The 14,544-nt window shown below is 38.3% G+C and overlaps 1 protein-coding gene across 4 annotated transcripts in view; it reads right to left on the reverse strand.

The window, feature by feature from the left end:
• C2H6orf118 (chromosome 2 C6orf118 homolog) overlaps window positions 1-14,544 on the reverse strand; it is a 72,153-nt gene that overhangs the window by 43,596 nt on the left and 14,013 nt on the right. For 3 of the 4 annotated variants that reach the window (XR_011974698.1, XM_072643853.1, XM_072643851.1), the window contains exons 4-7: window positions 9,167-9,230; window positions 6,272-6,945; window positions 1,074-1,196; window positions 157-216 (exon numbers count right to left, since the gene is read on the reverse strand). Coding sequence is in view for 3 of the 4 variants with exons in the window: in XM_072643853.1 (XP_072499954.1) it covers window positions 157-216; window positions 1,074-1,196; window positions 6,272-6,934 (846 nt within the window). In the remaining variant the exon portion in view is untranslated. Of the gene's footprint in view, window positions 1-156; window positions 217-1,073; window positions 1,197-6,271; window positions 6,946-9,128; window positions 9,231-14,544 lie in introns of all 4 variants that reach the window. The other variant, XM_072643852.1, reaches the window with a different exon arrangement.

Raw genomic sequence — 14,544 nt, forward strand, 5'->3', positions numbered from 1 at the left:
ACACAAAGCTCAAATTTGATCTAAGCATTGAAGACCCCCAAACAGTAAAGTTCACAAGAGGCTTTCTTGAAAATGAGGGAGAAATGATTCATGAACCACATGTTTCCCCTAAATACTTAAACATCCTATTCTAAGACTTTCATGGGCAGCTATTACCTTGTACTGGATGGAAGACTGAGAATCCAGAAGAACTGCCATATAGAGTTCATATTCATTCTAAATCAATAAAAGGCATTGAAAAATGTTGTGAGACGAGGAGACAAAAAGCAACTAAACAGAGGTTAAGATAGTCCTTTCAAAAAATGTTCTAACATTGTAAAAATCTCCTGACAAAGATTTCTACTCTTAATAAATTATGTTTCAGTCTATGACCTATTGTTAAACATTTCATTTAATTATTTGGGTAAATTTTTTTAAAAATGCTTTGTCCCTGAAAAGACATTTCTCCAACGTAAATTTTCAGTTTTTCCTGACCTAATACTTCGTCCTGTTGAGCCCACAGAACTTGAGACATGCCTCATATAATTACTTTGCCTCAAGACCAAAGCCAGTGGACATATGACAAAACCTAGAATTTTCTGCAGTGAGCATCCTGCAGTCACTTTGGGTTAAAAAGGGACTTTTTTATTCTTAACTCATCTCCAGCAACAAGGAAATATTAATAAATTACCATATCTAAGGGTTCTCTGTTGAACATAAGGAAAAATATTTAACTATGACAACCAATTACAATTTCTTTAGCTCATATTTCAATACCATATGAAGTACGTGATTTTATTGGTGTGAGTACTTGTGCAAATGAAGACTGCAACCCAGGTATAATTCACTGATGATCTCTGAAAGTTGCTATGGGTGAAGGGAGGAAAAACAAACAGCTAAAACCTCTTCAAATTTAGAAAGCTAGTCCTTTGAAATCAGACATAAGTCAGTATTTACTTTATCACCATGAGCCTTACAATTTAGATTATGCCATGTGAAAATACATGGGCCCTTCTGATTGGGGTTTTGGGGGAAGGGTACTATTCAGGAAATTAAGGAATTTTTTAAAATGTAAACATCTGAGATGATGTTACCTTCACTTCCTTCAGGAGGTCACCAAACATAAGAGAGCTGTTACAAATGTCCTCAAAGATGTTCCCAAACACATGCAGTCTGTTTAATTGCGGGGTAGCACTATCATGCATTTTCTGGAGTTCCTTGAAGAAAATCAGAATTAGCAATTCATTTAGAATGCTTTTTTTCCCTACAAACTTTTTTTCCACTATTTATCCTTCCAATCACTGTAATATGCACTGCCTGTGATCTCCTAGTTTCCCAGCAGAAGAAATATTCTCCCCTTACTTCATGATTCACCAGATATTTCCACTTATCCCTCCACCATCTTTTTCCAAGGTCATTTTCCTGCCACCTCCATTTCCACAGTTAAATGTCATATCCAAGTTTATTTATTTCATGTATAGACAATTCCTCTTTCCTGGCCTCCAACCTCCAGATTTATGCCTTTAACTAGGGGGGAAAGGGCAAAGTCCTTTGCCAACCACCTGAACAATCTTAATCAAAGCCACCTGGTTCCCTGGGTACTTCACCGCAGTTTGAGAGTTCAAATCCTCAACTTCCCTTAGAATTTACCTACCCCAATTCAGGCCCTTGTCATCTTTTCTTGCATAAGTAATTGCCATGGCTTCTTAATTGTTTTCTCTGCTTCCAGTATCACTCTTTACCAGATCTTCCTCCACATAGCTGTTAAATTAATTTTTAAGGCACATTTTTGCCCATTGTACTCCCTCCCTCAAAAACTCTCAGTGACTCCTTTTTGTTTACAGAATTTTTCAGAACTGAATAGGACATAATAAGAAGTCTAACCCACACCTCACAAAGAAACCCTTTCATAAAATTCTTGATGCTGTGGTTTTGCTTAAAGGCTGTAGTGTGCTGGTAAATATTTAACCACCTATTCTGTATGTACTGCATTTTTTTTAAATTTAATCTGAATTATTGACATTTTCTCTATTACTTTATCTAGACAATCAATAAAACAATAAATTAAACCCTGATTTGTAGTATTTGCTGATTTCCAATTCTGATTCTCACACTAAAAATCTATCAGTCAGCTCATGAATCAGTATAAGCTGGCTCCAGGACACCCTTGATTAAAGACCTATAGTGAGGGGACACCATCTGCTTTCCAAGGAAGCCCAATCCACTTGTGGCTAACACTAAGTGTTAGGATGTTTATTCCATAGAAAAAGCTGAAATTTTGCTCTTTGCAACTTTTACCTATGGCTTCTGAGGGCAAGCTTTCTAAAGCCAAGAAGATTAAGATTTCTTTCATTTGACAGCAGCCCTTCAAATACTTCTATTCAAACTTTTCCAGTTCCATCACATGATAGTAGCTAATGTTTGTATAGAGCTTTAAGGTTTGCAAAATGCTTTACATGTGTTACTTACCACAACCCTTTGAGGTAGGTGTATTATCCTCCTTTTATAGAGGACAAAACTGAGGCTGAGAAAAGTTAAGTGACTTGCCCAGAAGTGAGGTAAGATTTGAATTCAGGTTTTCTTGACTTCAAATCCAACATTCTATTGACTACACCACCTAGATGCCCTGATCCCCATATAGTATAATCTTGAAGTAATTTACAAATTTGATCACCTTCCTTTGGATGATTTCCAACGAAAAACAATGGCCCTCTTAAAAGGTGGCACCAAGAAAGGAACACAGTACAAGGTCTGCAGAAAATATAGCATATCACCCCTCTAGTTTTTGGTATTATTTCTCTCTTAAAGCAACCTCTGTATTTCCCATCTGCTGCCCTGTCTGATTTCAACTCCAAGGAACAAGTTACCCCTCCAAGGATAAGCTCATCACTTCTAAACTCACTAGCATTCTGCTAACTCAGCCTGACACCCCGTCTCTTAGCCTCCTCTCCCCTCTGGAGGGTTAGATGGCAGAATATCAAATTCTTCACAATGCCTTCTTTTATAGAAACTGGACTCTCAGCTCACTGTACTTTGCATCTACTCCCCTGCCAAGTTTCAATTCCATGGAAAAAGATGCTCCAGCACCAGTGTCTTCCCCCCTCCCCTCTTTCCTGCATCTTTTTGTGTGTTGATTTGCCCTTTATATTGCAAGCTCTTTGAGGGCAGGGACTATTCTTTCTAAATTGTATCCCAAAAGCTTAGCACAGTATCTGGCATGTCACCAGCATTTAATAAATGTTTATTCGACTGGAGTGGGGATACTATTAACTCTCTTGGGTCCACTTCACACTGCTGAATTACATTGAGCTTGCTTTACATTAGAATGACCAAATTTTTTTTTTTAATTAGTTGCTATCCAACAATAACATTCCATATTTTGTATTACAAAATGGATCTATTGAACATATATATAAGAATGTACATTTATACCTACTAACTGGAATCAGCTAATCATTTCAACTTTTTGATGTCGTTTGGATTCTCTTATCTAAAATGTTAGCTAGTTTTGTTAACTATATGTCATATTTAAATTTGCAAAGTATAACATCAATGCTTTATCCAATTAACTAAAGTGTTGAACAACAGAGTCCTTGGGGTACTCTACTAAACACCATCTACCAAGCTGACATAAAAATATGAATGACTGTAGCTCTGGAAAGTTAATCAGCTCTGAATTCAACTATTAGTATCTAATGCTCCTCAAGTGAAGTCTTACATCTCAATATTTCTTAATCCTCTTTTTTTCTACCACATTGCAGATTGACTGCTGTCTCTGAAGCAAAATACAAATCCTTCAGCAAAGAATTTAAAGTCTACCATTTCATTCCAACTCACCTTTCTGGTCCTTTTTCATAGTACCTAACTTACATATATGCCATGTTCTATTCAAACTAGATGGAGGTCATCATCTGTGCCTGGAATAAACTCCTGCTGATCTCTGACTCTGAAAATCCTTATCTTCCTTCAAAGCACAACTGAAGTGCCAGTGCCTGCCATGAGGTCTTCCCTGCCCCCACAATCCCATTTTGTAAAAGTGCTCTCTTGTTCCTCAAACATCATATGTCTATGTTGTATCTTTTGGAAGAATGAAAGCCCTTGAGGACTTGTCAGTATTTTTTTCTTTCTGTCACCAACATCTAGACTTTTAAAAATGAAAATCTACAGCAGACTATGTCTATATAGACACACAATCGGTACTAATAATTGTGATGACAACAATAATGGAAGATGTCTATATATTATTTCAAGTTTTAAAGTATTTTACAAAGATTATCTCATATGATTCTCACAATAGCCCTTTGAAGTTGTTTCTACATTTGTCTTTATCTCCATTTGCTAGACTGGAAAACTGACTTTCAGAGAGAGTAATAAACCTCCTCCTGGTTACAGGACTAGTACATATTAGAAGTAGAATTTGAATCTCATGAATAGAAAGTTGTAGATAATACAAGAGGCCACCATGCTTATTGTTTATTGACTATTAAAAAGAATGTGATTTGTTAGAGCAAAATACTACCTTTAAGTTTCTCTTCCAAGAAGGTTTCTCCTATTTATAGGTCAAAATCATACCAGATTCATTAAATATGGGGTAAGAGATGACAATGTTCAGTGATCTTTTGATTATTAATACCAAGGGAGGCATAAAACAGAGAAAGGTATTTGCCATTACTATTTTGGATGTCCAGGACAAAGTCCAAAAGGAAGAGAGATTCCCTGTAAAATAATGAGATGCTCCAGAGACACCATTTTGTGGATAAAACTATGCTTATTGCATTAAGTTCCTGAACACTGCAGAAGCTACTAAATCAAGTCTGTAATGACTCCAAACTTAACAATATGTACACTATTGCATATATATATATATATATACACATATATATTTGAGCAGAATAATATTTATTAACAGGGGCACTCTCTCTGTCAATAAATGGGTCAATGACTTGCCTCAATTTATGCCAAAGACCCTGAGCAAAAGGAAAGTTCCACTTTAGTAGGTTTTGGGAAGTACAGAACAAAAACAGGGTAGATGATATCATGAGATTCAAGACAACATAACTGGTTATAGAGCTAATGTTCTTCAATGTTCTAACAATCCGTTGGAAGTTTGGCAATGGGGGCTAGCAATGACCCCTTCCTTCTCTCTTCAGAGTCCAGGGTCAAGATAGTGAGTCAGACTTTTGGACAGCAAGCCAGACATCACTGAAGGATAGCTTGGTGGTGTAAAGATATAAGACCCAATTTCCAATTCACATGCATTCCTCAAGGTCAACTAAATTCCTCGAGGCAAGAATAGATCAGTGATTAGCAAGAAAGCTGGATTTTTAAACCTAACCTGAAACATATCAGCTGAATTCTGAACCAAGTACAGAGACAGAAAAATTAGGACAAAATCAATTGATCATAAATAGGATAAATAAATCAATGATAATGGATCAATTCAATCTTCTGAGCACCAAGTCCTAAATATATGGGTCATGACTGAGTCACTGCTACAGAAATTCAAGTCCAGAACTTTTTGGCAGGGTGAGATAGGGTGGACTAAAATCATTAAATGATTTGAAGTAAAAGGAATTGACATTGCTTGGTGTTAGAATATAAGGTACTTAAGAGCAAGTATCATTTATTATTTGTCATTGTATCTCCAGAGCCTAGTACAGTGCCTGGTATATGGTAGGTACTTAATAAATGCTTCTTGATCAACCACAAGGATTCATTTCATAAATGAAAGAAATTGGAGCATAAGGTATTTTTGAAAATAATCCAAATGCTACCCTATGTCTTCTGAGTTCTTGATAATTGAAGATATTGCTAATGAACATCACGTGAGAAAGGTCTGAAAGCTTATTCAGCAGCCATCAATACAGGTATGCATTCCATACTCATTTTATTTGGTGGCAGTGGTGGAGGAGAAGGAAGTAGAGAAGGAAGAAATGGGGGGGGGGGAAGAAAAAAGGAAGAGGAATCAAAAAGAATAACAACAAAAACCAGGAAAAACAAGAAGGGGGAGAGGATAATAAGAAGAGGTGGAATTTATATAACACCTTTAAATTTCAGAAGTCTTTTTATATCCACCACCTGAACCTAACCACTCTGCAAAATAGGGACTATAAATATTATTATTTCCATTACTTCCAGATGAAAAACCTGACACAAAGAGAGGTTAAGTGACTTGCCCATCATCACATAGCTAGCAAATGTCAGACTTAGTCTAATTTCCAGAATCAGATAGGTATAAGTTATTCTAAAGCTTTAGAGTGATGCCAAAGTGGCACATGATAATGTTCCTTACCTGTTCCAACTTCTTTTCATGGCTTATTGCTACCTTAGCCCCAGTGAAATCATTTTCCACAAGATCTTGCTTGGCAACCACATCCTTTTCAAATTGCAGAAACTTAAGAAACTTATCCCTTTTAGTCACACCAGACAAATAGGAGCTAATAAATTGGTATTCGTCTGTAGAAGAAGAAAGACACTGGCGGCTATTTTTGCCTGACTTATACTTCAGTAGTCGGAGCTCTGGCAATTTCAGATCTTTTTTAAACATTTCATCGTGTAGTTTCTTTCTGTCTTCTTTCAGTTTTTGTTCAAGTGCTATATCAGAGATCAGAAGGTTAGGAAGCAAGCCAGTTTGTTGAGCTTCCAGAGTCTTCAAGAAACCAGGACGATCAGAAGCTTCTGAGACCAGAGCTGTATTAATGGTGAATTCAGACAAAGCATCTTCCATCTTTGCTGATTTCTCATCATATTGATCTTTTGATACAGTCCTTTTGCTAATTGGCCCAAGGGAACCAGACCAGAAACATGTGGGCTTATTGGGATTAAAGAGTTTATTGGGATTCAGGTGTCCTGAGGTATAAAGTTTAACATCATCTCGATGGACTCGTTGTAGTTCATTTAGAAGCCCTGAGAGCTTCCACCCCTGACTGGGGGTCAGTCTTGTAGAATTTTTCATCCTTAGGCAGACTGTTCAAAAGAGAACAAAGAAATATGAAAAGCTACCATCTAAAGTTACATAGTAAGACACATTTAATATTAATAATAAAAACGTTAGGTTTAAAGTCTACAAAGTACTTTGCCTACGACCCTGAGGGCACTCATTTTATGTGTGACAAAATTGAAGATTATGATAGGAGCCAAGAGTTGGACTTAGGTTTCATGAATACAAGCCCAATACTATTTGCATAGCTAGAAGTGATTTTAGAGAGCATCTAGTTCTAGTCCTTTGTTTTACTGAGGTTCCAAGAGAGTTTTAATGAATTGCCTAGGGTCACACTACTACTAAACGTAAGAGGCAAGATTTGAAAACCACCTCCCCCCTTCCTCAACATCCTGGTAAGTGCCGATAGAAGTCATACAACCATGTCGATTACATTCACTGCAAGTGTACATTCTCTAATTTCAGCTGGACCTTCACCCTGCAAGGCATTTCTTTCCTAATGGACTCTATTTCTCAGACCCTCCACAGTGTGACTTTACACTATAGTGTATTAGACCCAAGTCTTCTACTCCACCTCCCTTCTCCCTCTCAAAAGAAAATCTCACCTGTTACCTAATTGAGAAAATAAAGGACCATGTTCTTCCCTCTGTTCTTCATCTGAAAATTCCTTTTCAATCACTCCTAATTTATTCCAGTCTCTAATGAAGAGGTGACCCACCCCCTTGCCATGATCAGCCCTCCATTAGTGCTCTCTCTCCCATTAAAATAACAATATATCTTACATCTGTCCACTCACGCAGGCACAACCTGACCTCATGACTTCTTTCCTGGACTATTTTAATAGCCTCCAAACTCATTTCCCTGCATACAGTTGCTTCTCTTGGTAATCCATCCTCTACAGGGATGCCAAAATAATATTTATGAAGCACAGATCTGCACATTGTTATGTGTTTATGAAGTTGCAGGGTTCCCTTTTCTCCTGAGGAAAAGGGTTCTTTAAATGTCCATGTGTCATGAATCCCCTTTAGCAATCTGGTGAAACCTAATTGACCTCTTCTCAGTATAATCTTTGTTACCTACACTCACTATTGAAGGAAATGCTAAGTTTCTGTTAGACGTTAGTGAAAATAAAGAGACATTTTTTTTTCCCCATCCAAGTTCACAGACTCCTTGAAATTCATCTACAAATCCCTTGTGGGTCCATGTACTCTAGCCTATGAAACACTGCTCTAGGATAAAATACAAACTGTTCTGTCAGATATTTAGAGCCCTTCAAAAAACTGAGCTTTAACCTATACCTCCAGGTTAATGGAATATTACTGTCCTTCAAGCAATCTATGTCCCAGGTAAATTGACCTAGACATTGTTTCCCCATACATAATATCCCACCTCTCATCTCTTTTACAAAGGCTTGGAACCCCCCTCCTCCTCCTGGCCTTCTGAGATACCTAGCTTCCTTCAGTTTGACTTGGGCCAGGAGGTTCATGTCTGTAATCCCTGCTACAGAGGAGGTTGACGCTGTTGTATTGTTTGAGTTTGGGGGTTCTGAACAGCAAGTCCATCTAGTATCTACACTTTTATTGAGTATTTGGAAGCATGAGACCTAAGAAGGGATTCACTGCAGATCTAAAAAACAAAGCATACCCGTCAAAACTGTGAAAATCAGCAGTGAGATCAAGGCCATGAGTGGCTGGCAAGTTGGATGCGATAGAGACCCAGACACCTAGCACTCCTCCCCCCAAAAAATGGCTCACTTGTCACCTCCTAAAGCAAGTCCAACCACAGTGGCTGGTATCTTTCCTATAGAAGGTACTTTGTAATCTACTTTTGTTGTCAGTTTGGTTTGACTTTCTTGTCCTCTACTCCCTGCCCTGAGAGTAGGGATGGTTTGGTTTGGTCTCCAGCATCAAGCACAGTTCCCTGAATTCACCTATCTGCACTATCGTCCTGCCTACATTTCTCCATCTTCTCCACAAAGACAATACAAGAAGTTCAAGTTATAACCAACCCACCTGTGGAAATGAGTTAACAAATAATTTTATACTTAGAGCTTATTATTTACTCATTGAAAACAATGGCACTTCTTTGTTACCACTGGACAAACAGAAACGATTGTTTTCTTTAATTCCTAGTTTAAAAATATATTCATATGTAAATCTATTTGAAAATGCAATTGTTTAAGATGGTGATTCCCAATCCAAATACTTACATGGAAAAGCAAATAAAATACCATTTTCTGCCTCCTACCTGTCTGCTTTCCAGGGTCTCAGCACCTGTTATACTAACAATTCAGGAGACTGGGAGCATGGAGCTGGAGAAGGGAGGAACAAGAAGCAAAGAAAAGGAGTGGTTACTTTTACAAGGTTGTGGGGATTTTTGATAATATAAGTTTTGTTTGACCCTAAGTGTTTGCCATGGATTACCAGGGTCATAACACTGGGTTAGAGGAAAGCAAAACTGACTTTCAACCTGCCCTCATTGAAGACAGCAAGGGGACATCTTTTGAGCTATTTTTGAGATGCATATCTAAAAACGTTTGCAATATCAGAAGCACTGCACTGCTTTACTTCCCCCACCCTCCCTCCAGTTTTAGATGTTTTCATCATGAATCCTCAGTGCCCAAACTGAAAACTACTGGCCTTGGGCTTTTCCTTTTTGCCCTTTCTGCAAAGAGAATGTAAGCTGCTTGATGCCTGGGATTGTATCATTTCTTTCTTCATCTTCATATCCCATCTCCACCCACCCCCAGTATAGTACCTTGTACATAAAAGTTGTTTAATAACTATGTGTTGAATTGGTCTTTGAATTTTATCTCTGAGACCTTATAGAACTTATAGTTGATTTCTATCCTGAAAACTGCACTTAATGAATCATCCTTTCATCCATTCCCATTTTCCCCTTTCTGGGAGCCACTGTAGATATCCAATCAATAACAATATGTTTTTTTTTTTAAAGTAACATCTTACCTCGGGTTTTGAATTTGGATTCAAAGCAGGGAGGGCGGGGGTGGGGGGGCGGAGAGGGCAGGGGGAAACAAAGAATTTACTAAGCACCTACTATATGTCAGGCTCTGTGCCTAAAGCCTTTGGAGATGTTCTCTCATTTGATCCTTTCATCAAACCTGGGAGGTAGAGCTATTATAGTATTATTATTATACTCATTTATCTTATTAGACCTATGGTTAATTGAGGAAACTGAGGAAGAAAGAGGTTAAGGGACTTGCCCAGGGTAACAGAGCTAGTACATGTTCAAGTCTTGATTTAAACTCAGACCTTCCTGACCCCAAGCCAAGTGCTCTATTTACTGCGCCATCTAGCCACCTCTTCACAAGAATGCGATGAGGAGACATGGCTAATTTAGAAAGGGGAGGCACGAGACTAAATGTAGCTAGTGTAACTGTTCACAGGGCAGTTAGGTGGTGCAGTAGATAGAAGGCCAGAGCAAAGTCAGGAAGACTGATTCTCCTTAGTTCAAATCTGACCACAGACACTTCACAGACTAGCTATGTGAATTTGGTCAAGTCACTTCATACTGTTCACCTCAGTTTCCTCATCTGTGAAATAAGCTGGAGAAGGAAACAGCAAATCACTCTGGTATCTTTGCCAAGAAAAAACAAAAATGGGGTCATAAAGAGTCAGACATGCCTGGAACAGCCGGACAATAAAAATGATTCACAACAATTTTTGTTCCACTAACCTCTTTCAACAACATAATACTAACAGTAATAACATCAAAACCAAAATGTTTTGTGATTCCTCAGAGTCATTTAATATAATACTTATAATATTCTTTAAAAATTATTTACTACCTAAGCTACCATTGTTGAAGAGAGAGATGGGAAAGCTGGTTCAAAATGTGAATGAATCGACTTAGGCCTTCTCTGTAGCCATTAGGAGCTTTATTGATGCAAAAGCAGAGAGCCTGAGATTTAGCAAAGAGCTAAATAAAGGCAGTGATATAGGAAAAGGGTCAAACTTATATAGGATAACTAGGGTTTCCTTAGAGGGGTTGGAGATCTGGGGTAAATCTTGCAAAATAAAGACACAGGATCAGGACTAAGTGTGATACAAGATAAAGGAGATAAGGAAATCCCATTCTTCAGGATGAGGGGTGGAAATAAGAAATTTTATGGTCCAGGATAAGGGGAAATTTTGGGGTAAGGGGAGACTTTAGGGGACCTTCAGGTTAGAAAATAAACTAGGGACTTCACAAAGTCAATCCTTAATATTATTTTTATTAGGGCACTGTTTGTATCCATATCACCATTAATGATTTTTGATTTAATGATTAATGATTTTTTTTAAAGCACAAACTACTACTTGGATTATTACTGCAAACCCCAAGAGGTTTGAGAATCACTAATTAGTAACCACTGGTCCAGTGGAAAATTGATTCCGATTGATGTCAGAAACCTATATTCTGCTAATGATGGTGGTAGAGGCACAAGCAGAGACCTTTGCCCCTAGCCCCAAAAGAATTTGGGTCCTATTGTCTACTTGCCCTGGAAAACCCCACCTTGAACTCTCTTTGAATTTCCCCACTTGATCTGGAAATCACCTGAGGCTATAAGCCTTTCTTTATCACTAGGCACACATCTCTTTTGCCCTTAATTTAGCCTAACCCTACATTCTCTGTTATCTCCAGACCTCCTTCAGCTATTTCCCACCCTTAATCCTCTCTTGGTTCCTGGCATCCCACCTCTAGTTACCCCACATTACTGGCCACTCCCATCAAGATCCTCTCCAAACCCCTTCTTCCAACCACCCTAAACTACTTGGTCAACCCTAGATCCCTCCAACAGTCTTTCTGTATATAAGATCCATCTTGGCTTCCATAAAAGTACTCAGATTCAATCTGGCCCACATACATTAGCATTATGTTCAGTTTTCTCGAGTCTAGCCAATGCTAAGATTCTGTAAGAGTCCAGCCAATATGGTAGATTTTTAATAAACTTTGGGTTTTTTTGGCTGAAAGAAGGTTTGGGTCAAATTCATTCAGGCAAGACCCATATGTTTACTATTTTGGGGTCCCAGCACTCTAACTCTCAACACTATGCAAGTGTGACCATGAGCAAAGCCCTGGAATTCTCTGACATTTCAGTTTTTTCATTTGAAAAATCAGGTTAGAAAACATGATCCTGTCCAACTCTAAATTCTGCTTTTCTATATTAAAGAACAGATTTGTGAATAAAATTGGCATCTAACTTTTGGAAATAAATAAACCACATCCTCCAGTAAAAATATACACTTCCTGAGTGCAGAAAATCTCCTGTTTCAATTTTGTACCTCCAGTACCTCTCACAGTGCCTTGCAAAGTTTAGACTCTCTAAGATCATAGAATTATTGCTCTAGAACAGGAAAGTATCTAGAGGCACAATTTATTTGCATAATTTTGAATTATGCAAACTCCTATTATTTTGAGGGCTAAAGGTGTTAAATAACTTGCTGCAGTCACTTAGGTCTAATCCATCAAAATGGAATTTGAACTCAGGTGGTCTGATTCCAGGGTTTGTGGAAATTCTCATATTATGTCTAAGGAACTCAAGGCACTCCAGAGAACATCTTACTATCCTTTCAACTCCATATGTTAGAGGAGGAAGATGGTAGAGGAAAATGCCTTGAATAAAGCAGGCATTTTATTATTGTTTGTGGAAGTGAAAATGAGAGGTTTTCCAGGAGAGTTTACACCTACTCAGAAAGGGAAAGGCAAAATTTAAACTGCTAAAAGCAAAAGTGGAAGCTAAAGCTTCCTCTCTCTCCTACCTCCTGGACTGCCTATAGGGCTACAAAGTAGAGATAATTGAGTTAGAGAGTTACAATTTGCATTCTTAAGGTTTAAGAATAGCTTTAGGGAGGGAGTTCTTTCCCTCTTTTCCACTTCCAAAAACTCTCCTAGGATCTCATTAATTTGACAATGTATGAATGAATGAATGAATGCATGCATGTATGAATGAATGCATGTATAAATGAATGAATGAATGAAAAACCATTCATCTAAGGGCTTACTACTAGCTAGATACTAAAAGTAGGACAATTTTTGCTCTGCGGATGTTTATATTCTAATAAGAAGAGATAACTACTGTGGCAGAGTAGTAGTCTTGGGGGTATAAGGTCCTGGGGATCAGTTCTTTTATGAGGCAATAGGTGATTTTTTAAAAAAGGGTGTGCAGTGGTACCCCTTTAGTAGCTAGGCAGATGAGAAGATGATCTGTGAAGTGTGGTGGGAGATCTAGTAGAATTACATTGGGCTAAGTAAGTACACATTCAGACCTCAATTTAAGACAACTCAGGCTCAGGGCAGGAGCTCCAAACTTAAATAGATACATTTCCTTAGATCTGTTGCAGGATAATATAGTTCTAGCACTGAAAGAAGCTGATCCAACTCCACAGAAACCAGGCAGATAACAAAATGGCCAGAATGGGATTATGGGATATGGGCCTTTGTCAGAAGGAGACCTCCCAGTACAGTAATTACCCTAACCCTCTCCTTACTTAAAGGACACTGGGAATTCCTCTCTAGTGACTTGGACTTCCTCCTAGGTAAATGCTAACTGAGAGTCAGGGAGACTTACTTTCATTAGAAGAGTCATACCTCTATTATTATATATGATTAGAATATTCCTGAAACAGTATGAGCTTATCTCCCTTGTGCTTCCAGAACTCTGCAGTTAGGTGGGGGAGGAGGGAAGAATTTCTCCTTTTCACCTGCACCCCCCCTCCCTTCTCTGCATCAGGTTGTTTCCTAGACTCCCAACTTTCCTATCTGCCTTTTTTCCTTTTCTGAGCAGAAGTTGAAAAGATGTGATCCTGAGAATGAACCCTTCCAGCCTAGGGGGTTACCTCATGAGTAATTCTGAATTTAATAGTTCCAAAGAGACTGAGGCACTCGCCTCCCACAGAGATTTCATCCACGATCTGCAATTTAGGGAGATGACTGGGCTGCTTCTGCTGCTGTTGCTACTGAAGGAAGAAAGCCGTGTCACGGGAGAGTAAAAGATCTCTACTGATCTGCTCAGTCTCTTTGATATTGCTACAAGTTGTTTAGATTGTGGAGGTGGAGGTGAATGTAGAATAAAGAAAATGTTTATTTAGTAGCCCTAAAGTCTTTACCTAAGCGGAGTAGCAGCAGAAGGGGATACACTGAGGATGGGCTTTTTGATTCTGAATTTGCTCATTCAGGGGCTCAGGTGAGTCCTTTAAATGAAAGCTACTTAGAAACTATTATTATATGTTGAATATTTTTGTGAGAGTTGGGCATCTATTTCCCCAAATTTGGGAAAAATCTATACCTGAGTCACAGCTAAGTTCTGGGGCCAGAACAATGAGCCAAAGAGAAAGATAAGGATTCCTTTGGGTCAGTTTTCCCCTCTTCCTCTCATGGAATTAGAATCCATGTGACCACTGGTTTGGTGGTAGGGAAAAGTGAGCAACAGGAGACATTGTTATGTACAATATATATTGTATTTGATTTTCTATGTAGATATACTTGTGAACTACCCCAATGGAAAATAATCTTTTGAGGGTAGGAACTGTTTTATTTTTTACTTTGATTTCCCAGTGCCTAGTGCTTTACAAACAGTAAACAACTAATAGGTGCTTGTTGAATGAATGAATGAATCTTTCTTT

The sequence above is a fragment of the Notamacropus eugenii genome, chromosome 2 (genome assembly GCF_028372415.1).
Source record: "Notamacropus eugenii isolate mMacEug1 chromosome 2, mMacEug1.pri_v2, whole genome shotgun sequence".
Taxonomy (NCBI): domain Eukaryota; kingdom Metazoa; phylum Chordata; class Mammalia; order Diprotodontia; family Macropodidae; genus Notamacropus; species Notamacropus eugenii.